This window comes from Phanerochaete carnosa (genome assembly GCF_000300595.1).
Source record: "Phanerochaete carnosa HHB-10118-sp unplaced genomic scaffold PHACAscaffold_10, whole genome shotgun sequence".
NCBI lineage: Eukaryota > Fungi > Basidiomycota > Agaricomycetes > Polyporales > Phanerochaetaceae > Phanerochaete > Phanerochaete carnosa.
The window spans coordinates 2,048,921-2,072,980 of record NW_006767637.1 but is presented as its reverse complement, the minus strand read 5'-3'; the positions used below and the strand labels follow the sequence as shown (position 1 = coordinate 2,072,980).

General features: G+C 51.5%; 3 protein-coding genes across 3 annotated transcripts; 2 read left to right on the top strand and 1 right to left on the bottom strand.

Moving 5' to 3' along the window:
* The first annotated feature begins 3,790 nt into the window (after positions 1-3,790).
* PHACADRAFT_263551 (uncharacterized protein) lies at positions 3,791-5,288 on the top strand. The gene is made up of 3 exons (XM_007400505.1): positions 3,791-4,628; positions 4,690-4,860; positions 4,918-5,288. Exons 1-3 carry the CDS (start codon positions 4,371-4,373, stop codon positions 4,993-4,995), a joined length of 507 nt encoding a protein of 168 aa, XP_007400567.1. The 5' UTR covers positions 3,791-4,370; the 3' UTR covers positions 4,996-5,288.
* Positions 5,289-5,616: 328 nt separating this feature from the next.
* Positions 5,617-10,675, bottom strand: PHACADRAFT_263547 (uncharacterized protein). The gene is made up of 20 exons (XM_007400504.1): positions 10,395-10,675; positions 9,703-10,341; positions 9,584-9,652; positions 9,414-9,533; positions 9,298-9,361; positions 9,178-9,248; positions 8,632-9,128; positions 8,164-8,581; positions 7,688-8,112; positions 7,394-7,634; positions 7,201-7,347; positions 6,858-7,145; positions 6,753-6,800; positions 6,636-6,698; positions 6,428-6,586; positions 6,340-6,378; positions 6,250-6,288; positions 6,081-6,196; positions 5,931-6,016; positions 5,617-5,881 (listed from the first exon to the last, which is right to left on the bottom strand). Exons 2-20 carry the CDS (start codon positions 10,291-10,293, stop codon positions 5,637-5,639), a joined length of 3,726 nt encoding a protein of 1,241 aa, XP_007400566.1. The 5' UTR covers positions 10,294-10,341; positions 10,395-10,675; the 3' UTR covers positions 5,617-5,636.
* Positions 10,676-19,835: 9,160 nt separating this feature from the next.
* On the top strand, positions 19,836-22,998 carry PHACADRAFT_200250 (uncharacterized protein; the record flags this gene model as incomplete). The annotated part of the gene is made up of 5 exons (XM_007400503.1): positions 19,836-20,009; positions 20,059-20,200; positions 20,251-20,565; positions 22,244-22,481; positions 22,557-22,998. 5 exons carry the CDS (start codon positions 19,836-19,838, stop codon positions 22,996-22,998), a joined length of 1,311 nt encoding a protein of 436 aa, XP_007400565.1.
* Between the last annotated feature and the right edge of the window lie 1,062 nt (positions 22,999-24,060).

The following is a 24,060-nucleotide window of genomic DNA, read 5'->3' as shown; positions in this document are numbered from 1 at the left end:
GGCGGGGCTGAGCAGGATGTTGTCAAGAGCTTGGAAAGGCGTCTCCGTCGGCCTAGCCATGCTGGCAATTGTGCTTGCCGCATTGCCGCAGCCGACGAAGGTGCCTGGCTTCGCTAACATATTGTGGGAAATATTTAATCAAGATAAAGTTGATGTTATCACGAGTGGCTGCTACGGAGGCCCACCAGCATGCGGACGGAAGACATTGTGTTCGTACACGGTGAGATCAACAGTCATGTCCTCGAGGGCGTCGGGGGCAGAGACAGCGGACGATGGCCAGCTGTTCCGCCAAGAGTGATCACGTGAAATTCACGTGAGTATCTTTCAAAGCGCCAATGTATTCCTGAATCCTGAGTCCCGCTCACGACGGCCACTGGATCCAAGTTTCGGTACATGTTATGTTACGTGTTTCTAATCTGCACACCTTTTCATTCGATCATGCTTTCGCGGAAGTGCTTGGTTTCTCCAGCGTGTCTGGACGAGCACTTTGAACTTATGTGTACACAAACCGAACGATTCTTGCGGTTTATGAGCTCGAAGCTTGCAAACAAGGACATATCTCTGTAAGACAACCTAGGACCTCTCAGAGAACCAACGTCAAAATACTGACTCTCTCTTTGCTTAAGCAGACTACACTACGTCTAATCCCCACACTTTCGGCAATTATCGAGGACCGCGGTGGTATACAGGTAATCCGAATCCGCTCTCAGGACAGCTTACCACTGACTGACAAGCTTATTAGCAGCTTTTTCCGGGGCTTTGGCGTAATCCTGGTGTCCGGCTCTTCTCGCATTTGTTGGGACGTTTACCGAGCTTCCAGGGGCGCTTTCGCGGATCCTTGGTTGAAGTCGAGACTTAACCTGGTTACCTGCCCCACACAGGCTCGCTGGTTCGCCTACATACACTTCTCAACATCTGAATGATTCAGCATGTAAATGTAGAACTACCTTGACAACACAATTCATCGTAGCGGGAGAAGTACGTCGATTTCGTGCCTTTGCGTACCTGGCTGGCACTCATCTCCCCATAGGAACCAATAGATTTCCCCCCGGGTACGCATCTTAGAAATGCATCACGCGACCCCATCCTTCAGCCAACTCCGTGCCGCCCACCACCTCATTGCCTATCCCCGGCCGCCGCGTCCTTCTCATGCCCAGCATCCCACAGACCGGCTCACCGTGCCCTCGGTTCTTAGGGCCTGCAACCACGCCTGCCAACAACCACAACGGCCACACTGCGGATCAAGTCATCTTTCGATAAATTGAAGGCTTGTCCGGCTGAGTGTTTACCTAGACAGATTCTGCTGCGGACACACTCGTGGCGCACATGTCGTCATGTACCAGGACGCCGCAAATAGATACCGCAACCAGTGGATGCTTCTCATGCGACGAATCTGCGAACATGATTAAATTCCCAACTGAATCACTGCTATACGAGCCCAGCATCAGTATGCCCTTCGAACATGCCGTACAACCAGAACTCCAAACTCACCGGGGAATTGCTCCCCATAGAGGGCATATGGCGAGTATGGCTAGTGTTCCCGTGAGCACACTGAAGGCTGACTAAATTTGTTTGTGGTTAGAGTTACCCTGCCATGGCAACCGCATTTGGCGAATTCTCGCCATCGCAGGGTTGCCTTAGGCAATCGCTGAAGGCGTAGGGCGCCCAGAACCAAGTCCTTATCTCACTGTCGGAGTATCTACCTCTTGAAAAGCAACCACCACCACTGCTCTTGACGACACACCTCACGACGTCCATATCCTGTCTGTCGCTGCCTCGGCCTGGGACCAGGCGCACTTTCTGAGGCGCCACGGGACCTCGCTGCTTATGATTCAGCACAGTCACCCCCTTATCGCAACGCTATCCTCAAGAAACAGACAGTCTACATTCCATGACAGCCAATGGCGCAGAGGGGGAGTGACATGACATACATTGTCGCAAGCTACCTAGTATGTACTATCGGCTTCTCCGATTAGTCCGGTACTGACCAAAGTTTCCGAGTACAGCGTGCGTATTCTCAGCAAATGATGAGCACCAAGCTGATGGCTGAGCGACAGTTAGCGGTACGCTGGCTTAACTGTCTTTGGCTCTGCATTTGCTTTACAGCCCAGCCACCCGTGCAATTTGTCTCATTTTCACGGCGGGCAGTAATATCCGGAACTAGTCACAGGATGTTCCGGCGTAGCCTCCCGTCCGTGCTATGTACGACATAAACGTGCTCATACAGTCCTAGCTTCCGAACATGACAAGCCACCGTCGCGCCAAGCAGTCATGCTAGCTCCGAAGTAGTGCGGCATGACCACCTCATGACCGCCCCACGACCGCTCAGTACAGCATCGGCGCAGCAAACACACCGAGCGGCGAACTGTCATTGTTCATTGCCGTATGATGAACCTACCATTCTTTTGTAGCGCACATCCCGTGGTTACAGAATGATTAGGCAGGTGTGAGCTCTGCATACTTACAGCTATATGACCTAATCTTCCGCACCTTCAGGCTCCACTGTGACTGTCAGACAAGCCTTAGGGTAGATCGTTCAGCAGGCAGACACAAGCCCCCGGCCCTGAACCCCACAGAGCTACTGCAATTGTACCTGTCTATTTCGGCACCTTTGCGAGCCCATCGTGCCTGAACACCTTTCCGCGGAAAACCAGTGGAAAAACCCCTCTTGCTTGACGTAGCAATTGATCGGAAGACAGGCGCATCGTGCTTATTCAACACCCGTCTTCTCGCAGTTCACGACATTGACGAACATGTGCACAGCGGCCAGCCGCATTATCCGATTGTCCGGGAGGGAGCGCGCACTGTATCCTCCGTGGTCACAGGAACAGGGGCATTGAAATGAGATCTGCGTGCTCTCTGTCGCCGTTACGTGTTCAGCGGTCCAGACGTCGGGTATCTGCGACTGCCACTGGTGTCACACATTGTGCTATGGCCGGATGCAGTCACCGCCTTAATCCTCAGGATATCTGCGCGACTCAGGTATGTTATCGTTTTACCCAGACGTCTCCACGTTTTGACATAACCTTTTTTTGGCGCTCTCAAGGCTGGCGCCCGCGTTCTCGACCGAACGACCTCGCCGTCGGCAATGTCGCCAAATCACGTATGTCACAATTGCAATTGGTGAGACTAGACACAGTCGAGTCCTGACCATTAGACCATGGCTAGCCGCAGGTGGGATCGGCTTTTAGATGCGTGCCCTGACGCGCGCAAGAGGCTTTCCCAGGCTCAGCCTGCGCGTACATCCCAGCGGGGAACGGTCAAAGAATCTTGTCCTCTTCTGGCCGCGAGGATGCCCCGTTCCTGACTGGTGCCGGTCTACCCGCTGAATAGAGCTATTGACGTATATCCTCGCATTGCATGCAGGTGCACGCTTTCGGTACCATTCGTGGACTGCTCTGCCTTGTTTGTGTCTAGCCTTCGCCGAGGCGCAGCACGACGTACCCATCTATGGTGTTTCATCAAGGATCTCTCAATTGCTGCGGGGCTAGCCGCCCTCGGGGTGATGACTTCGCCCATATCTCCGTCTGCCATGCGGTGTTGTTATCCCTTTTGACGGTATTTACGGTGATAACCCGGTTCTTGTTGATGCGATCCTGCCATGCTGATAGTGGCGATACATCTCAGGGAAAGACCAGTACGTCTCTGTTTCATCGTCCCTGAGCGGGAATTCACGATCCTTCGCACGCAGCGTAACTTTGCACAAAAATGTAGTCTATATCCTACTTCGCCGCCATAGCACACGTTCAAGAGACTATTTATTTCGAATACGAAGCACGGAAGACGGACGTAATGACGCTGCTTGCGCAAGATGTCCGGCGCGGCATAACTTGAGCCCAAAATGACGTCTACGGGATGCGCAGGCTGAGTCGGAGACCTCTAAGGCGATGCTCTCTCCCTGAACATGATCGCGGACTGCACCCAGTCTTGGACCCTGCACTGTACATTGCTCTCACGCTGATTGAGTCGGGACGTGCGAGGCTCCCCCGAGAATGGACTTGATGTCCGGTCACCCAGACCGACTCTCATCGGAGGACGGTCGACCTTACTGGGCTCGCACTGCCTCGTATCGTACGGCATCGACCTGTTCCAGGCACCGACCTGTCACTTGCTGACATCTTTTTGGCATCTGTCTTTCTCAAGCGTTCGAACCGGGATCCAGTCAGGCTGATTGCACAAGCGCGTCCGTCCCAAGGTCCACCCGATCCTTCGTTAGGGCCTGCGGGTGCACAGAGCACGGGATTCTGAGCCCAATCCTTACTTGGAGGACGCAGGTGTATATAAACCCTCAGAACCCAACAGTGCTAGAGCAGCAGCAAGTCAAGTCAGTCTTCTCTCAACCACCCATCCGACCAAGCAAGTTATTCGAGATGTTCTCTTCTGCATACGCTCTCGCCATCGTCTCGTCGCTCGCCATCGTCGCCCAGGCGTTCAACCCCGCCATCCGGTCGCCGAACCCCAGCCTTCAGAAGCGTCTCACCGGCCAGACTGTCGCGTTCGCCTGCTTCGGCGGTGGAGGCGACTGCGAGTGCCCCACTGACCTGAACGGCGGCAGCGGCGTCCTGATCAACGTCTACCCGGGTTACCAGTGCGCGTACCCGAACGGAGCCTGCACCTGGGACGACAAGGTTTGCGCCACCGCCGTCCTTCGTATGTTCTGAGGCTCATGTTGCCTTCTCATTGAATTAGACCGGCGCTCTCCAGAACATCTTCCAAACTAACTGCCCAACCTCTGCGCCCTGCAGCACAGCCGGGGGCTGCTCGTGTCCGTTGGACCTCGACCAAAACACAGGTGTGCTCATCAACCAGTTCACCGGCTACCAGTGCGCGTACCCGGATGGTGCCTGCACTTGGGACTTTGTACGTTGTCTGGTGTATGCGTTGCTCGATAGGATACTGAATTGCTCTCTCCTGTAGGATGGCAACCTTCAGAACACCGCCCAGACGAACTGCCCCACTGACGCCAAGTGCGTCCAGTCCGGCAGCGACTCTTAAAGGCGTCCGCCCTTGTACTCCGCTGAAATATAACTTTTCTTCGTTTATGGCGCCTTCCTTAGTCGATATCTAATGCATCAGTTCATAACCACGCTGTAATTTCTACGCTTCCAAAGCGCAATGTTGCTTCTTTTTCCTTAGCTAGGTTCCATGTAGTTGGTATAGGTCTCTTCGGATCGCTCGGTCTAGTTGTACGAATGACATATATGCCTTGTCTCAATTGATTTCGTTGATAACACGGGCATTAATGCATAATTCGAACAATCCATGCGCAGCTGTCAGCTTGGCTTCTCACTCTGTCATCGACGTGAGCCATATCTACCGCCTGCTTGGCCCGCAAAGGGCCGGCCAGATAGCGGGCTCCTCCGCGAAGCATGTAAAATGCTTAGCGCATGTGGACTGCAGCCTATAAGTGCATATTCACTGATAAAGTCTTATGATAGACATCACAGCGGGGACCTGTAAGCACCCACGAAGTGGAGTAGATGGGCTTGGTGGCGCCGCCAGGCGATGTTGGGGAGCAGCCAGGGACCGGCAATGTCCTGCCGGGTCATGCTCGGCTCCATTCGGTTCGGCTGATGTGAATGGGACACATATTCCAGGCTCCTAGATAACGCAGGAAACACGTGTATTTGCGAATTCTAACCCAGTGTCACGAGAACGTCGCCCGCCTGTACAAGCGCACCTGGTTGGACATCCTTCCCCAGACTGCGGACCGTTCGCCCGACGTTCTCCTCACCAGCTTCGATGTTCACTTCCGTCTTCATCGCCTCGAGCACGACAAGGACGTCTTCAGCAGACTGAACGACATACCCAGGCGCACAGTTCACCTTCCAGACGGATGCAGAAAGAGAGGACTTGACAGTTGAGTCACCTACGCTGCCACCTGCCGGACAGGTCAGTCGCAACGGTGTACAATGCGAAGAAGATCTCACCATTCGACTGCGTAACATCTGCGGCCTCCCGTACGGACTGCTCTTCCCGTTTGCGTTGCTGCCACTGCTGTAGCAGGTGTGCTTCCCTAGTAGAAAAAGCGCCAGCCATGAGCTCTCATTTAACGCGAGGCAGGCAAGAGGGCGACATACTTGGCTTCTTCACGCGCAACGCCCTCGGCCTGCCCTCGCTTGAACAACGCGATCTTTTCCTGGATGGAGTTAACGAATGCGTCGTACTCCGCCATCGAAAACGTCACTGATTCGATCTGTACCTGGTCAATCGAATTACACGTTGCACAGCTGCAGTGTCGTCGCTCACCTCGAATGTATGCTGTCCCGAGTCAAAGCGTTGCTCCATCTTCGAGAATATTCAGCAAGCGCTCGATGACAACAATTTTGAAAAACGCACCTGCAGGTATTCGTCTTCCGAAACGACCTTGAACCTGACCTTTACGCAGCTGGTCAGCCACGGTCTCGAAAGACAAACGCGAGCTTACCTGGTCAAAAGGCTGCAGTAGCCACGGCTGCTTGGCGCTAAACCCATCGCCGCGACCCCACGTCTGCCAAGGAGGCAGCGTCCGGCCGTACAGTTGGTATCCGCCTGGTGACTCAATTGGGTATATCGCAGCGACAAGGCCGGCAATCCCGATGGCGCCCTGAAAGCCGAGGTTGGAGAGGTCATGGGAGGCGTGAAGAAATACATACTCGCGGCGTATACGTCCGTGACGGGTTCATCTTCTGACCGACGAGACGACAGCGAGGGTCAATCTGAGTTGCACAAGGAATGAGGGTTTACCCCCAGAGGATGGGCAGAGGACGCACCGGTACGAGGAAGGGGCATGCTAGATAGAATCCTACTCCAAACACGAGCTACCGGCCTCGAGCAGTCAGGAGCTACCAGATCGTCAAAGAGGATGGAATACGCACCCAGTCAGTGTCCACCAGTAACCTCAACGCTTCTTGTGCCCCGCCTTCCAGGCCGTTGTTCCGCGCCAGATACTCGACGTTGCTGGGGAGGTAGACCGCCTTGTCGCGGATCGAGCGCATGTACCGCTCGAGCGCTTCGTGGTTCCAGCGGTCGTTGAGCACGATTGGGAAGATGATCTTGCGCCCGGGAAAAGACGTGCTGGCCATGCTGTCTGGCAGTGACGCCTCGACGTCTATGAGCACGACCAAGAGGTCGGACTGGGATATGACTGTTGGGTCGAAATGGATCTGTTAAGACATGGTGAGCTCAGCGTCTTGTCGCGAATGTATCCACGATACAGACCATTGTAGAACGGATGCAAGGTGCCATAGACCACACAGCCGATATCTCGCGCGCAGCTAGCTCCCGCTCAAATGCATGCACTCGTGCACGTACATGAAAGTCAAGCAATAGCTCGCCGTATTCGAGCAGAATCGCCGAATCGCCCGCCTGCGGAATCGTTATTACACTCGTTAATCACCGTTGTTGCACACACCTGGCGGAATACAGCGCGCGGTCGCTCCCCGTGTGGGAGTACAACGTGTAACTTGGGATCTTCAGGTGTATCCTTGAACACGGTAGAGAACAGTGGTGCAGGCGCGTCCGTCATCATGGATGCCGGGAGCGAGATCTGGTCGAGATACTCGACTGTCATCGCCGACAGTGCCATTGCCTGCTCAAACGAGACACGGACGAACTGTACCGTGTCACCCGGGCGAAGCTGGCCAAGCTTCCAACTGGTTGATTGGACCGTCAGCACAGATACACAAAGAGAGATATGCACACTGACAACTCGGCCGTAGCAACCGTACAAACGCACAGGTACCCGCCCATATCCGGGCCCTCGTTGGTCAATATTACAGGCGTGTCGCCATTTACGTTCACTGTGCCGAGCGCGTACCCGTTGTCGTGGATGTTACTCGGATGCGACCCACCCTCGCCGCCGCTCGCGCGCGCCCAGTCGATCCGCGGGCCCTCCAGGCGCACGCCCATCCGATTGCTTGACGGGCTGACCTTCCAGGGCGCTGCAAAGAACGCATCAATGCCCGGACGTGTGATGAAGTCCTCGTCGCAGTGCGGACCCGCGAGGACGTGTAAAGCCCAGTGGGACGGGTACGGTGGGCGGAGAGACTGTGGGAGCGAGGCCGGGACGTCGCCGACAAGAAACGAGCAGTCGCCGAGCGCGAGCTGGTCCCCGGCAGTTAAGGCCCTGCCCTACACATACCTGTCAATAGGCATGCGTAAAAGCAAGATGTTCCGACATACTTGATATCCGCCCAGTCCCATGCTCGTCGCCTTCGAGCCCAGATACGCAGGTACCTCCAGGAAGCCGCCCTTCACCGCGAGGTACGCCCTGAAACCCCCTTCCCCAATCGTACCGATACCGAGCTTAGCGCCGCCGGGCACATTCAGGCGCCCCCACATCTGTACGCGCTGCCCATCGATGGTGACCTTGACATCTGCGCCAGTGACGGCAACGACCGCGGGCACGTGGAAGAGTAGCCTGCATCCGACGAGTGTAATCTCGAGAGCCTCCATACCGGGCGCGTTGCCCACTAGAATATTCGCCGCTCGGTACGCGAGCGAATCCATCGGTCCGCTACGTGGAAGCCCCCGACCAAGTAGTCGGCCGGGAAAATCTTGAACTGTTGTCTCGAGGCCGCCGCTTAGAACGTCGACAACTCTGGTAGAAAGATATTTAGTAATGGGCTGGCTATCAGCTCAGTAACGTACCTCGGTATAAACTCGAACGTGTCCAAGAATTTAGTCGTTGTCTTCCCCGCCTGGAACGTCTCCGATTTACAGATCGCCCGAAGGTACGCGATATTGTTGGGTGGGCCATACACTCTCGTCTCTGATAACACCTCATGAAGTCTATCAATTGCCTGTTGCCGACTGGCTCCGGATACAATCATCTTGGCGACCAAGGGATCAAAAAACGGCGTAATGGTTGTGCCCGTGGTGACCCAGGTATCAACTCGTAGCCAGTCGCGCTCAGGGAACACGACGTGCTGGAGCAAACCCGGGGACGGTTTGAAATTCGCAGCTGGGTTCTCACAGTACACTCGCGCTTCGACTGCGTATACATTCGACGTCATGTATGATTGCTGGTCGAGGAGGGCAGGTGCTTGCGTCGTTTCGGCAGTAATACGCTGCGCGACACCTTGGAGGATCATGAGCTCAACGATGTCAAGCCCTGAATGAGCGGCCTCGGTGACGGTATGCTCGACCTGAGAGACGATCAGAGAGTATATGGTACGAGAGAAGGAGAAAACATGCCTGTATGCGCGTATTCATTTCGAGAAAGAAGAAATCGCCCGTTGCATCATCAGCTATGAACTCAACGGTCCCTAGGGGCTCGTTAGTGCGGTGGCCCCAGCCCGAGAGCTAGTCACGTACCTGCCGAATTGTAGCCGATCTCACGACACAAACGGACGGCAGCTTCGCACATCTTCTCGCGCAAGCCTTGAGTCTCGTTAGCTTTTCAGGGATCGCATGTATAGGGTTTCGCGCACACCTGGATGTTCCGCGAGAAACGGGCTCGGAGTCTCCTCAATGACTTTCTGGTACCGCCGCTGGACGCTGCATTCTCGTTCGCCCATGTGAACGACATGTCCAAGCCCGTTACCGAATATCTGGAGTTCAAGGTGAGCAGTTGGACACAGAAGAGAAGCCTAGAACGTGCCTGCACTTCGATGTGACGACCTTGCTCGATGTATCTCTCGAGTAATATGCCGCTATCATGGAACAAGGACTAGGTCGCTTGTTAACAGACAGAAATCAAGGCGAGGACTAGGCACACACCTTCGCGCGCTCCTGCGTAGCCACAAACGTCTTGTATACGTCGCGCTCGTCCTGGCAGACAACCAAGCCCATCCCACCGCCTCCTGCGGTCGACTTTAGCATTATCGGGAAACCTATCTGAGTGGCAGCTTGAACAGCCGCGTCCGCGTCCATAACAAGTCCGCCGGACCCGGGGATGACAGGGACACCTGCGCGTGTGGCAATAGCTCGCGCTTCGTGCTTCAGGCCCATAGCTCGGATGGTTGTCGGGCTTGGACCCAGCCATGTTATGCCGTTCTGCTCCAAACCCGACGCTAGTTCTGCGTTCTCAGAGAGGAAGCCATAGCCTGGGTGAACGAGCGTGACATTATGCGCCTTGCATACATCAACGATGGTGTTAACGTCGAGATACCCGCGCGAGTTAGAGAGTGGGTTTGTGTCGTCTGCGCGTAAGGGGATCGCTTCGTCTGCAAGCGACACGTGCGGCGACGTGGAGTCGGTCTGGGTGTATATTGCGATTGTTGGGATGCCGAGCTTCTTAGCTGTTCGCAGGATGCGCACTGCGATCTCGCCACGGTTTGCAACCAACAGCCTTTGGTCGCTGAGGGACATGTCGACGAGGCAGACGTAGCTTGGGTGCGGCAACGAGAGCACATACTTCTGTAAGCATATTTTGTATGTCAGGCCGACACACGATGGTCATGGGTGCGCACCTGGCTCCCCAATTCCCAAGGGTCTTTGGTCCACCCACTGATAAGGCCTTGTGGTCCGCGTGACGCTAGGTGATCTCATCCTTCAGGAGTAAATGCGAACCAATTTGTCCACGCTCGGGGCGAGTTTCGTTGGAGCTCGTCGGAGCGTTGGCGTTGGTGAAGGACGCGTTAGGCGGCCATCGTTGCTGATGCGTTCGAGTTTTTGGAGAGCGAGAACCCTGGTGAGTTATCTTCGCGTCGACAAATGACCAGTACGATGAGGCATGAGTGCACGAGCAAAGAACTGCAGGCCCAGGTTGAAATAGTTTGCCATCACTAGAGTTGACGGCCTCGGCCCCACACTTTGACCTGGTCCCGTCGCCGCCTCACGCGCGCCCCGCGCTTCCTGAGTTAGGACCACAATATTTGTCTGGGTCTCGCAAGTCCGCAGGCCAGCAACTCCCGGCCAGCTCTTCACAACAAGAGGATTGCGGCGAATAAGGAAGCACCCAAGGCCTCTAGGCCTGAGGTTATCTCTCAAGCGGTCTTTATGGCGGAGTTTGCCAGCAGTCGAGGACGCAAACGCAAACGGCCCTCTGTTGACTCAGACAACGAGCACAGTGCTGAGCCTGACAACACCATGCTCGCCCAATCAGATGCCGCGCTTCCTGCTCCGGTGCCCATGCTGCCTCCGCCTTCCACCAACGAGAAGCCTCTTGTCGGTGGGTGTCGTCAATGCACGGTGTTAGAGGATGGTTGCTGGCCATCTAGAGAGCCCCCGGGCCGCTGGTGCTACACCTGTCGGGTTCTCTCTACGCAATCTAAACCCAAGCTTCCTGAGGCACGCCTATCGAACATAACATCTGAGGCCGCTCAGAAGCTGGCCAACAACCGCCCTGAAGAGGACAAAGAAGATCATGTCGGGCCCAGTGACTGCGGCGACAAGCTCGCCGAGGGCGCCCGCTTCCTTGCGCGCAAGCCAAAGACTACAACGCACACTCGTGTCCCGCGACCGGTTGACGAAGCCCCAGTAGACACGCATACCCCCCAGGAGGTGAGGGCAGTGTCCTTCTCGGACTGTCTGTTTTTGCTAACGACTCTCGCCAGCCTACACAACATGCCAGACCTCCGTATTTTAGCGCGCTGCACAACTCGATGCAGGAGACCCTCTACAGGGTCGAACGCGAAGTGCGCAGATAAGCCACCTCAAGCTGGCGACTGCCGCTCGCACGCAGTCGCTCATGGAAATCGCCAGCTGCCTCTTATCTCGTGCTGCTGTTCTCGAAGATGCCCCGTTGGAAGCAGACCATGATATGGACCTCGCAGCATACTCGCTCAAGGAACTCACCGCCTTCACCGACAGAATTTCCGACCCAAACGTGAAGATCTTTGATGCCTGCCGCAAGCGGCAGGAGGTGCGGTGTGCAGATGGTGCCAAAGGGTCGTCTGTGTGACTGTTACTGTCTACATGACATATTGCAATGGGTTGTAGTTTTCGTGAGTGAGACTCGGAGTCTCCACCACTTTCTTAGTGACACAACCATTTTGGGTGCAGGTCTTATATAGTTGAAGCCTGACTAGAATGAATGCCATCATCTTGTCTACAACCACTCTCTGTACTCTTGAGAGCGACCGGCTAGATGATTAGTGAGCCTTTTAGAAGCCTTCGCGCGCACCAGAAGTCACGATGTGAAACCTCGTACATCTTGCCGATACTTTTGCGTTCTCGGCGGGTGAGGACCTCAGTGAGCTGGCCCCGCGTCGGAGCACGTGCACAATAAGGCATATGGTGGAGGGCGGAAGACGGAGCTTCACATCAAACTGCACTTTTGCCCCGGAGTGACCTAGTTAATCCATATTTCAACGCACGACAGACCTAACCGTAGAAAAACAGCTAAATCTGCACCGTGCTCTAAAGAGCATCTATCAGCTCTCTACATACACTCAAGATACTTCTCTCTGCCCTGCAATGATACTAAAAACAAGGGTAGAGATCCACTGTTGTGCCACTTGACCTAACCCTGGGTAAAACCAAACCCGAAGCGCGATCGAGTCGGAAACGGCCAAACCATGGCTCAAAATCCAGAACTTCAAGAACCTGTCCCGTGGATTTTGTAGCCACCTAGTCCAGTCCAGTATCCTACTATTGCATGAGAAACTGACCTCTAAAGGCCTAAAGTGTTGTGACAAGCAAACCTTGGTGGTCGGAGGGCTGGACTTGGGCACTTGTAATGGCTGGACTTGGGCACTTTTAATGGCTGGACTTGGACACTTGTCATAAAATCCCGTCCCCCACCATAGGTCCTGGTTACAATTGGAACAGTTCGGTATTGCTACAGCTGATGCGTTGACAGGTTGAACCCTGCGCTTGCTTAAGCGAGGTCCCTAGCTAGAGAGTTCCGGGGTTAGATTTCTGCGCCGCAACCTCTCCTCACCATGTCAACATCGCGTACTGTGAAACCTGGAATATCTCCTCCTTTCTCATTCGCCAGGGCTGCCTTAGCGGCACACCGAGATAAAGAAGAATGCGAGAAGCACAGGTGCACGTTTGCACAGGGTACACAAGAGGAAGAGGAACACCCCTTCTGTCAGCAACTAACAATCTAACTGGACTGAGCTACAATAAAGCTGAGGAGACAGACAAGAGGAATGTGAGTGAGGAAAGACCAGCTTGAGTCTGGCTTGTTATTGAGCAGTACGAGCTCCTTATATACATGTCAGACTGAATATCTAGAATATCCTACGAATATACAGAGGTGTATAAAAAGAGAAAGAATACTATAGAACCCAGGAGAACCATCTGGAATGTGTAATATTCATGACATTACCCCCCCATCTAGAATCGTGTCCTCACGATTATTTACCAGTTGATCCAAAGCCTCCTGTCCCTCATTGAGTTTCTGTTAAACTCGACACCTCCTCGATATCGCATGACACAATACGTTCCAAAATGACTTGTGTGATCTGATCGCCAGCGTGTACCTGGAAGGATTGATTGGTGGAATTGATCAATACTACGTGCACTTCTCCGGTGTAATCTCGGTCGACGACTCCAGCCCCGACATCTATCCCTTTGACTGCTAACCCACTTTGTGGCGCAATTCGTGCATAGGTTTCGTGAGAGGCGCGCATCGCTATGCCGGCGCCGACAACCTTACGATCCCGTGCCGATATTTTGACGCTTTCAGCCGAGTAAAGATCAAACCCGGCAGATTCCTCAGATCCCTGCTTCGGGAGAATCCCACCCATCCATTGTACCAAAAGAGTGGTATCACGCGTGAGTATGTGAATGGGTCGTGTTAATAGAGGGGGGATTCGAATTGTCATGGGCGCAGGTTTGTCAGGTCATCTAGCATGGAATTCCTGAAGGAGTTCTTGACAATTGGTCAAGTTCGCCTGTGATTCCCAGGAGCGGCGATCGCCGTGGGGGCTGTTTTTCCAGAGCACCTGATACTCCAGGTTTCCGTTTCAATCACGACGAGAGTCAAGAATGTCTTCGACTTCCCATTCTTCCTCGCCATTTACGAGGTCAGGGACTATCAGTTCTCGTCGTTGTGATGGATACGTGGGTTCTTTGAAGGGACTAAGTAGGCTTTCAGTGAAAACAGGGTGTTGTTTCCATTGACGTGGGAGTTCCAACTCATAGGCGGAAGCACCGACTTTGCGTTTAACCTTGAAAGGTCCATATCGCTTGTCGTCGAGCTTTTTCATTAGTCTATCTGTTCAGATGTTTATTCCTTCTAGCCAAACTTTATCCCCCACTTTGTACTCTGGTCCGCTCTTTCTCTTTCTGTTGTAGAAGCGCTTCATTGTTTCCTGTGCTAGATTGATAGAAGCGCTAGTGTCTTCACGTACTTGATCCATTCTATCAACAAACTGTTGGACGTTTTCGCTCAGTCCTTCTCGCACCGGTTGGGTTCCTTCGTAAGGGTGATACCCTTTATTGACAAAGAACAGAGTATACCTGGTGGACGAGTGGACTTTATTGTTGTATGAAAAGGCTGCGAGTGGCAACCATTCGGTCCAGTCTGCTTGTCGGTAGTTGATAAATAATCGGAGATATTGTTCTATCTTGCGATTGATGCGTTCCATTTGTTCATCTGTCTGGGGGTGATACGCAGTTGAGGGATTGGCTTCAATTCTGAGGGATCAGTACAACTTGGAGATGAACTGATTCTTGAATTCAGTTCCTCTATCACTGATGATCTTTCGAGGTAATCCGTGATGTGCGACTACGTTATCTCGGAGTGCCTTTGCCCACCCTTCGGCATTGAGTTCAATGGTACTTGGTATCATGATTATCTGCTTAGAGTACATGCAGACGATTACGAGGATCGCATTGTACCCGAAGGAGTCTGGTAATACGCCTATCTTGTCCACAAAGATTACTTCCCAGGGTCGTGAGGGAATTTCGTTTGGAAATAGAAGTCCGGTAGGTCATGTCGTATGGATCTTGGTCTTCTGGCATTTCTCGCATCCGGCCACGTACTTCCTGATACCTTCTCGAATTCGGGGTCACCAGTAGTTGCGCGTGACCATTTCATGCATTTTGTATTGACCAGGGTGTCCAGCCAATGGGGTATCATGGTGATGAGCAATGATCTGCTCATAGAATTTTCTATTTATCGGTACGTAGATACGGTTCTTCCATGTTACAAGTCCGGTACTATCTTCGTTCCAGTCTTTGTCCTTGTTCTGTAAAGCTACGATAACTAGCGAATCTCGGTTCTTTTTGTATTCTCTAATTTCTGCGACCCAGTCCTGGTCGATTCCTTCTAAACTAAATACGGTACTACAAATCAGGGCACGAAAATGTTCTGGTTTCAGTAATACAATATCTGAATTGTCTTTCTTTCCTGCATTGTGCCTCTTTTGGCGAGATAGTCCGTCTGCTTTGCCATTAGATTTACCGGGCTTGTGATGCAGCGAGTATTGATATTCCGCTAACTCGGTTACCCATTGGGCCTGTCGCCGGTTAAGCTTCTGCAGCTTCTGGAAGTATTCTAGATTCTTGTGATCCGTCCATATTTCAAACAGATGTATGGCGCCCATGAGGTACTGACGCCACTCATCAAGACTAGTCATGATCGCGAGAAGTTCCTTGTCGTAAATCTTGTAATTTCTTTCGGCAGCTGTCATGGCTTTAGACAGGTAAGCAACAGGCTTCCATTTGCCATCTTGTTTCTGGGCTAATTCTGCTCCTATAGCAAAGTCCGAGGCGTTGCACTCTACTCGGTATGGGTTGTTGTCATTGGGTATAGCTAGCACTGGCGCTGCGCAGAGAGCGTTCTTCAGGCTTGTGAAGGCTACTTCTTGTTTGACGGTCCACTCAAAAGTAGCGTTGCCTGTTAGCGAACTGAGCGGTTTTGCTATTTTGCCATAATCTCGGATGAACCTTTGGTAGAAGTTGGTAAATCCAAGGAATGCTTGAATGTCTCGTTTGCACTCAGGCCGTGGCCAGTTGACAACTCCTTCTACCTTGACTGGGTCCATGCAAACAACTCCTTTTCCTACTATCATTCCGAGATATTCTATCTCTGCCTTCTCGAACTCGCACTTTTCCGGTTTCAGATAAAGTTTGTGTTCCCTTAAGATCTGAAGGACTTGCCGCGTGATCTGCCGGTGTTCTTTTCAAGTCTTGAGTGAAGATCATGATGTCGTCTAGATAGACTACCACGTGTCCTTGACTGATGAGATCTTGGAATATATCGTTCATTATGGTTTGGAATGTAGCCGGAGAATTGGTAAGACCAAAGAACATAACAAGTGGCTCGAATAATTCTCGATTCGTTAGGAACGCCGCCTTCTCTTCGTCTCCTTCTTTGATGCGGATGTTGTTATATCCCCATCGGACGTCTAGTTTTGTAAAGTACAGCGCCTGCTTTAACTTGTCTACTAATTCCTGTATCAAAGGAAGTGGGTAGCAGTTTTTAATCGTTAGCTCATTTAGCTTCCAATAATCTTGTACGGGTCGGAGTCGTCCATCTTTTTTCTTGACAAAGAAGAATGGAGAAGCCCATGGGGATTTCGATGGTTGGATTCTCCTGGTTCGGAGGTTCTTTTCTGTGAACTTATCAAGTTCTTTTTGTTCATTTATGGAGATAGGGTAAACTTTGCAACTGATCGATTGTGCGCCCGGTGTGAGTTCGATTGCATGGTCCCATGGTCGTCTTTGCGGTGAAGAATCAAAGTCTTATTTGCTAAATACGTTGGAGTAATTGTGATAGTGACTCGGGATGGTATTTTCAAAGGTCTTTGCTTTGTGTTTCAGACTTTCTTTGATTGCTAGATCAGTGGCTGTGGTGCGAATGCATGCTGCTCCCGTAGCGGAGTATGTTTCATGGTCTAGAATAAAGATTCTATTCCCTTCTTCTAGGTGAGCCTCCGGATCGCTGGGCTCTTCCTGATCAGCATCAATATCAATTAATCGGGCAGCATATTTGCAGGTAATTGGGCACCGATCAAACTGAATGACTTGCTCCTGCCAATCAATGGATGGATTATGAATCTGCAACCACTCATATCCAAGGAAAATTGGAGTCTTCCCTAGATTGGTAACTGCGAACGGGAGTCGTTCTACATGGTCCTGAATTTCTACCCTTAATTCAACAAAGTCGGTGATAGCACCGCCGGCGTTATGCATGCCGTCTGCATTATAGACAGGGATTGGTGATGGCAGTTTCTTTGTAGCGATGTTGTTATCGCAGACAAACTGCACATCAATAGAAGATCCAGTACATCCTGTGTCTAATAGTGCTTTGACTGATAAGCGCTGCTGCGTGTCGAGGATGGTGATGATCATGGGGACGTCCATCTGTGTCCCCTTCCTTCCCTGGATAAACCGAGGCTGCTTTCGTAATTCATTCAAGAAGTCTATAGCTTCTTCTTCTTTCATTTGCCTGATTTGGTTCATACAGGCTTCGGAGGCATCAGCACTCTTCTTTGAGTGTACCCATTCAGTCAACAATCTAAGCGCTGCAGCTTCTTTGTTGATTATCCATTGGCGGATCCAAGCCGCTGTCCAAGGTGTGTGGCGCTGCCACTGCGTAGGTTCGGTCTGATGTTCTGGTGTAGGTAATAATTTTTTATTTGGGGGAATTAAGCAAGAGGGTTGAACCTCTCCGCGCTGCTCTGCGGACGCCCCTTTCTTTTGTATGTACATGGGGACCCCAAACCAAGAACACAGATAGTTTATGAAATTCTCTTCAGTCAACTCGGCTACGCACCCGGCTGACCGCTTGCAAAACCCTTCATGGCCGCGCGAATTTCTTCGCAAATTGCTGTCTTTCAGTCAAATGGTTCTGCCGTCGCGGCAGGAGCTTCATTGAGTGATGCGAGTTGTGTGAATGTATTGGTAGTGGGAACTGCCGGGGTTTCCGCGGCCCGTACTTGTTGGGCTTGTTGCCAATTAGGGCAATTGTGCAAAAGATGGCCCTTTTCTCCGCATCGGAAGCAAAGGCCCAAGCGTCGTGCCTGGTCTAGCTCCATCGGCTGGCCTCTGCCACCAAATGTGATGCCTGTCCCATCGCAACGTGTCTGGACCGGGGCGCTTGCGGTTGGCACAGCTACGTTAGCCTGTGCTTGTGGCGCACTTTGTGCCTGCTGCTGCCGAGGCTGAAATTGTCCTTGTCGCTGGGACTGTGGGTTTCGCCAACGGTACTGCTGCTGATTTAGGTCAATGCGTGCGACCCGTAGCTTATAGAGCGCGTATGTGGTCGGCAGTTCCTCCGAAGAATTATACAGAAGCCAAATGATGTCGGCCCGGAGTGCTTTTTCTAGAAGCGACTTGAGCTCCTGGAAATGTGCTTCAAAATCGTGTATATTTGCCTGAAAGACGCATAACTCGAACTTCGAGAAAAACTCTTGTGCTGATAACGTCCCCATCTGCATTGCCTGGAGCCGATCGTATGCTTCGGCTTGTTCATCAATTAAGAAGTGCTTGTCCAGGTCTTCCCACAGTGCTTTTGTGGTCTGTATCACGGAATTTTTGTCCGCGTCGTACTTCTTCATGAACGTAGCGACATATTTGCCCGCGTGTCCACCTTTCATGTAAGACAAAATCATAAGGACTCTGTCGAACTGCTCTGGTAGCCGCTTCCTCTGCGTAACTACATAGAGTTTCATTTGGGTTTTCCAAGCAATGTACTTGGATTTTGTGCCGTCAAAGGTGTCTGGCTTCATCGCGCTTCCATTGAGGAGTGCGGCACTGTCTTGGTTCTCGGCCATTGCGCCGGGATCAGAGGGAGACGAGGGTGGAGTGGGAGAATGACGAGAAGGTGGATTCGAGGATTCAGAATCTTCTACTGCTTCTTCCACGGGGTTTGGTGGGCCCTCTGGTGGTGCTTCAGATTCTCCGAGGGCGATTGAGCGGAGATGGTCAGTGACCGATTCGAGAGTGTCTCGTCTGGTTCTGGGTTCTGAACCGGACGCTATGGGTTGCGGGACTGCGAGAGATTCTGAGGGTGCTCCTGTGGGAACTCTTTGTAGCAGTTCTCCACATAGTCCTTCTCTGCACCAGAGACAACGACTGCTATTATCCGGAGAGTGTGGGCACGGTTGTTGCGCACAGTACCGTACATTATCGCCGCATATGTAGATGGATCTCCCTTCTAGTTCTCGATGTGTATGTCCTCTACAATCACAGGAAGGTGTGGTCATAGGGTGTCAGGTCCGTGGGGCTGGTTGCAGCAAACCCTGGGACTAATCATGTTGTAATGACCAGATCAGGGGTAGAATTTGCCAAAGATGGAAATTTCCAAATAAGAACCGAAACGCTAATTGTAATACAGTTCTAGAGATACTGTAGCAGTCCAAAGAGCAATTGTGTCTCTTCAGTTCGACGCCCTCAAAGAGATCGTCGATCTAACTGCTACCACTTTTCCGACGCCCGGTTGCAACCGGTTGCCACGTCGTACTCAGGAATATCCGCTTGCGCTACGCAAAGTGTTTAACACCGCCTATGGTAGGGCAGTGTACGATTCTAATTGGACGGAGCTCTGTCTAGCCGCCTAAGGGCTAGTGATTACAGAGGTGACTTTGGGAATGTGGTATGGTAAAAGTTGTGCAAATGCACGGAGAAGGGTTCCAGGGGTCCGGATCTTGATGCAGTAGAGTTTGATAGGGTTAGGATTTAGGGTGAGAGTCGGATGTGCATATAGGGTGGATCGTCGTGTGGAGATGGGTGATGGTTGGTGTGGGAGTGACGAGAATCGTCGTAGGGCAGTTGGTGGAGACTCGAGCTAATGTCAGCAACTAACAATCCAACTGGACTGAGCTACAACAAAGCTGAGGAGACAGACAAGAGGAATGTGAGTGAGGAAAGACCAGCTTGAGTCTGGCTTGTTATTGAGCAGTACGAGCTCCTTATATACATGTCAGACTGAATATCCAGAATATCCTATGAATATACAGAGGTGTATAGAAAGAGAAAGAATACTATAGAACCCGGGAGAACCATCCGGAATGTGTAATATTCATGACACCTTCCCAGTGACCAAAGACGAGGAGCTCGAGAATCGAGAATATCACCTAGCTCAGGCAAGGTCCCAGACTCACCAACACCAGCAGGATCATCAGGTACCACCCAACCAGCACCATGTGCAGGCCAAGGTTCTCAAGAGCCCAATAGAATTGGTAGTGAGCAATTGTTCTGGCACGAATAGTTCCAATACTCATCATGCCGCAGAACACCATCCGAAGTGAGACCGGCGAACTTGACGAGGCGATACTTCAAGGTGTGGGACAAGATCTATTTCATCATTGCAAGATCTCTGCCAACTCTAGTTTCCTCGATCCTTTCATAACAAACAAACTACACGCATTTTCCAGTGAGGAGTCCAGACTTGGTCACTTGCCGCAGACAATATTAATCTGCTAGATCTCGATGCCATAGAAGATGAAATATCTCAGGCGCTAGGTGAAGGTGAGGAGGTGCAAGAGTGTAGTGTCTCTGGCAAGGATAAGGGCAAGGGCAAGGCCAGGTACGAGGATGAGGATGAGGAAGAAGATGAAGATGAAGATGAGGGTGAGGAAGAAGATGAAGATGAAGATGAGGGTGAGGAAGGTGAGTACAACTACAAAGGGGAGGATGAACTTGAAGAGGAGGATGAACTTGAAGAGGAGGGCGAATTTGAAGAGGAGGGTGAACTTGAAGACAAACTCGCCAACAATCATACTGCAAACTCCACGTTCAGTAAAACACCGTCTTTGCCAGGTTGCCCTAAAGTACGGGACACGACTTGGAATCAACGATTGTTAGCATTTGCTCAGCGGCGCCCTGACGACACTGTCGCCAGTGGCTTCGACAGAGTGAGTTGTGCCTGAAGTTCTTGTCCATGGCACTACTGAGTCAGAGCTGACTGAGAATTGTTGTTATTTGTTTGCAGTGTGCAAACTGCTCGTCTAAAGAGACATGCGTCTTCCATAAGGACGATAGACGATGCATTTCATGCTTCACCTCCAAGCACGGTTGTCTGGGAAGGGGAACCGCCACGACTGCAGCCCTAAAAAGAAGACGAACTGATGAATATCCAGAGACGTGAAGCGGCGCTCGCGCGAAAACTGTCCATACATCTGATCCTCTCGCTCCCACTGTAGCTGCGACAGGTAAGTTGCATTGTTCATTGTGTGATGGGGAACATGCTTAACATAATTTTCAGGAGACACGCCAATGACCTCAGGCTCTGCACCTACAGCCACAGTCGTGCGCACCCCGAAACCTCTCTATGTTGTTGATGGAGCTGGTGACCTTCCTCTGCCTCGCACAAATGCCGAAGAGCGAGCTTGTCATGAATATTACATATCCTGGATGGTTCTCCCGGGTTCCATAGTATTCTTTTACTTTCTATACACCTCCGTATATTCGTAGGATATTCTAGGTATTCAGTCTGACATGTATAAAAGGAGCTCGTACTGCTCAATAACAAGCCAGACTCGAGCTGGTCTTTCCTCACCTATTTTCCTCTCGTCTGTCTCCTCAGCTTCGTCGTAGCCCAGTCCAGTTGGATTGTAGGTTGCTGACATTAGCTCGAGTCTCCACCAACTGCCCTACGACGATCCTCGTCACTCTCACACCAACCATCACCTATATCCACATGACAATCCATCTCATTTTACCCAACCAAAATCTCACCCCAATCCTAACCCTATCAATTCTACCGCATCAAGACCCCAGGAACCCTTTTCCATGCACTTGCACATAACCACTTCCCTATCCGATCCCTGGTAATCCCTTGCTCCGTTGGAGCTCGACCAGGTCGTGTTTGTATTGGATTCGTGCCCCGGCCTACCATAGCTGGCGCTAAACGTGTTGCGCAGTGCACACGGTTATCCTGAGTACAACGTGGCAACCGGCTGAGGCTGGGCGTCGGAAAAGAGACAAAGCTTCGTATTGGCGATCCCTACCCCGGGTGTCGGACCGAGAGAGACATAATTGCTCTCTTGGGGCTTTGAACTATATCGTAGAACTGTAAAATTCGAAGTTCCATATATACACCGACCAATTCCCTATCTTGGCAAATTCTACCTCTGATCCGGTCGTTCCAACACGATTGGTCCCAGAGTTGCTGCAAGATAAGCTTCACGGACCCGATACCCTATGACCACGCCTTCCTGCAATTGTAGAGGACATACACACCGAGAGCTAGAGGGAAGATCTATCTACCTACGAGGTGACAACTTACGGTACTGCGCGCAACAGCCCTGCCCACATTCTCCGGATAATAGCAATCGTTGTCCCCGGTGTAGGGAAGGACTACGCGGAGAAATAGTACAGAGAGTTACTACAGGAGCACCCGCAGAATCTATCGCAGCTCTACAACCCAGAGCATCCGGTTCAGAACCCAGAACCAAACGAGACACTCTCGAATCAGTCACTGACCATCTCCACTCGATCGCCCTCGGAGAATCCGAAGCACCACCAGAGGGCCCACCAAACCCCGTGGAAGAAGCAGTAGAAGATTCTGACGCTTCGAACCCACCTTCTCGCCATTCTCCCACTCCACCTTCATCCCCATCTGATCCCGGCGCGATGGCCGAGAACCAAGACAATGCCGCGCTCATAAATGGAAGTGCGATGAAGCCCGATGCCTTCGATGGCACGAAGTCCAAGTATATCGCTTGGAAGACACAGATGAAGCTCTATGTAGTAACGCAAAGGAAGTGACTGCCTGAGCAATTCGACAGGGTCTTAATGATCTTGTCCTACATTAAAGAAGGTCATGCTGGCGAATACGTCGCCACATACATGAAGAAATACGACACCGATGAAAACACGGTGATCCAGACCACAACGGAACTATGGACGGATCTGGATAGACATTTCCTAATCGATGAGCAGGCCGAAGCCTACGACCGTTTGCAAGCAATGCAGATGGGAGCGCTATCGGCGCAAGAGTTCTTCTCGAAGTTTGAGTTGTGCGCCTTCCAGGCGAATATTCACGACTTCGAAGCGCACTTCCAGGAACTCAAGTCACTTCTAGAAAAAGCGCTCCGGGCCGACATCATTCGACTTCTGTACAATTCGTCGGAAGAACTCCCCGCCACATATGCACTCTACAAGCAACGGGTCGCGCGCATCGACCTAAATCAGCAACAGTATCGTCGAAGAAACCCTCAGTCCCAATGACAGGGACAGTTTCAACCAAGGCAGCAGCAGGCACAAAACCCACCGCGAACAAATGCATCCGCACCAGCAACTTCCACCGCGCCAGTTCAAACACGGCGCGACAGAACCGGTGTCACATTCGGCGGCAGAGGGCAACCAATGGATTTAGATCAAGTGCGACGCCAGGGTCTTTGTTTCCAATGTGGTCAACAGGATCACATATCACGAAATTGCCCTAATCGGCAACAAGCTCAACAAGTACGAGCCGCGGAAACCCCAATAGTTCCCACCACCAACACGTTCGCACCCCTCACATCACTGAATGAAGCTCCTGCCGCGACGGCAGAACCATTCGACTGGAAGAAGGCAATTCACGAAGAAATTTGTGCGGCTATGAAGGGTTTTGCAAGCGGTCAGCCGGGCGCGTTGTCGTAAAGAAAAGGTTAGGATAAGAAAAGTAAGTAAAATAAAAATGAGGTTTGGTATAAGGAAGATTCTAGGAGAAATCCTAGAAGGTTACTTTTTAATAAAAGAGAATGGAGTTTGTTCTGTTCTAAACTAAAAGCAAGAAGGGTATAGTATGGAATACTTAGATTTGGTTTTCCCAATCTTTTCTTTCCAGGGTTCACTGGGTTAGCCTTTCAACCAAGCTATCCTGGTGTTCGTGGGGGACTAATTCAAAGACCACCTACTAATCTGCTTAAGTACTCTAAAGCCTCACTTGCCTGTTACAAGGGACTTTTAAGGAATCTTAGAAGATGGGCTGTAAGAAGGTTTAGTTAGTAGCTTAAGGACTAGCTACTTGGGTTAGTAGAATAGGGTTTTTAGATAAGTAAGATAAGAGGGTAACAAAGACAAGTTAATGTCTTGGTTAACTTAGTAAGCTTTGGCTAGTAAGGACAATTCAATGTCCTTAGAGGATTTGTATAACTTGAAGCAGTCTGAAGCTTCCAATTTAGAGTTAAAGATCAAGAATAGATTTAATCTTTTTACTGCTAGTCTAATTACTGTAAGCTCTACAGGAGACGTACCACAGTCTCAAATAATGACGCCACTAGCTCTCGCAGTCTAGGGTTAGTCAAA

What these genes read in the sequence shown, in the direction of transcription:
- PHACADRAFT_263547 (XM_007400504.1), bottom strand. Translation starts at nt 10,293, where the DNA reads ATGTCCCTCAGCGACCAAAGGCTGTTGGTTGCAAACCGTGGCGAGATC. An exon ending in CTTGCATCCGTTCTACAATG is followed by an intron (nt 7,146 to 7,200) that starts GTCTGTATCGTG and finishes ATGTCTTAACAG; the next exon opens with ATCCATTTCGACCCAACAGT. An exon ending in CGGGACAGCATACATTCGAG is followed by an intron (nt 6,197 to 6,249) that starts GTGAGCGACGAC and finishes GACCAGGTACAG; the next exon opens with ATCGAATCAGTGACGTTTTC.
- PHACADRAFT_263551 (XM_007400505.1), top strand. Translation starts at nt 4,371, where the DNA reads ATGTTCTCTTCTGCATACGCTCTCGCCATCGTCTCGTCGCTCGCCATC. An exon ending in CCTGCACCTGGGACGACAAG is followed by an intron (nt 4,629 to 4,689) that starts GTTTGCGCCACC and finishes TCATTGAATTAG; the next exon opens with ACCGGCGCTCTCCAGAACAT. An exon ending in GTGCCTGCACTTGGGACTTT is followed by an intron (nt 4,861 to 4,917) that starts GTACGTTGTCTG and finishes TCTCTCCTGTAG; the next exon opens with GATGGCAACCTTCAGAACAC.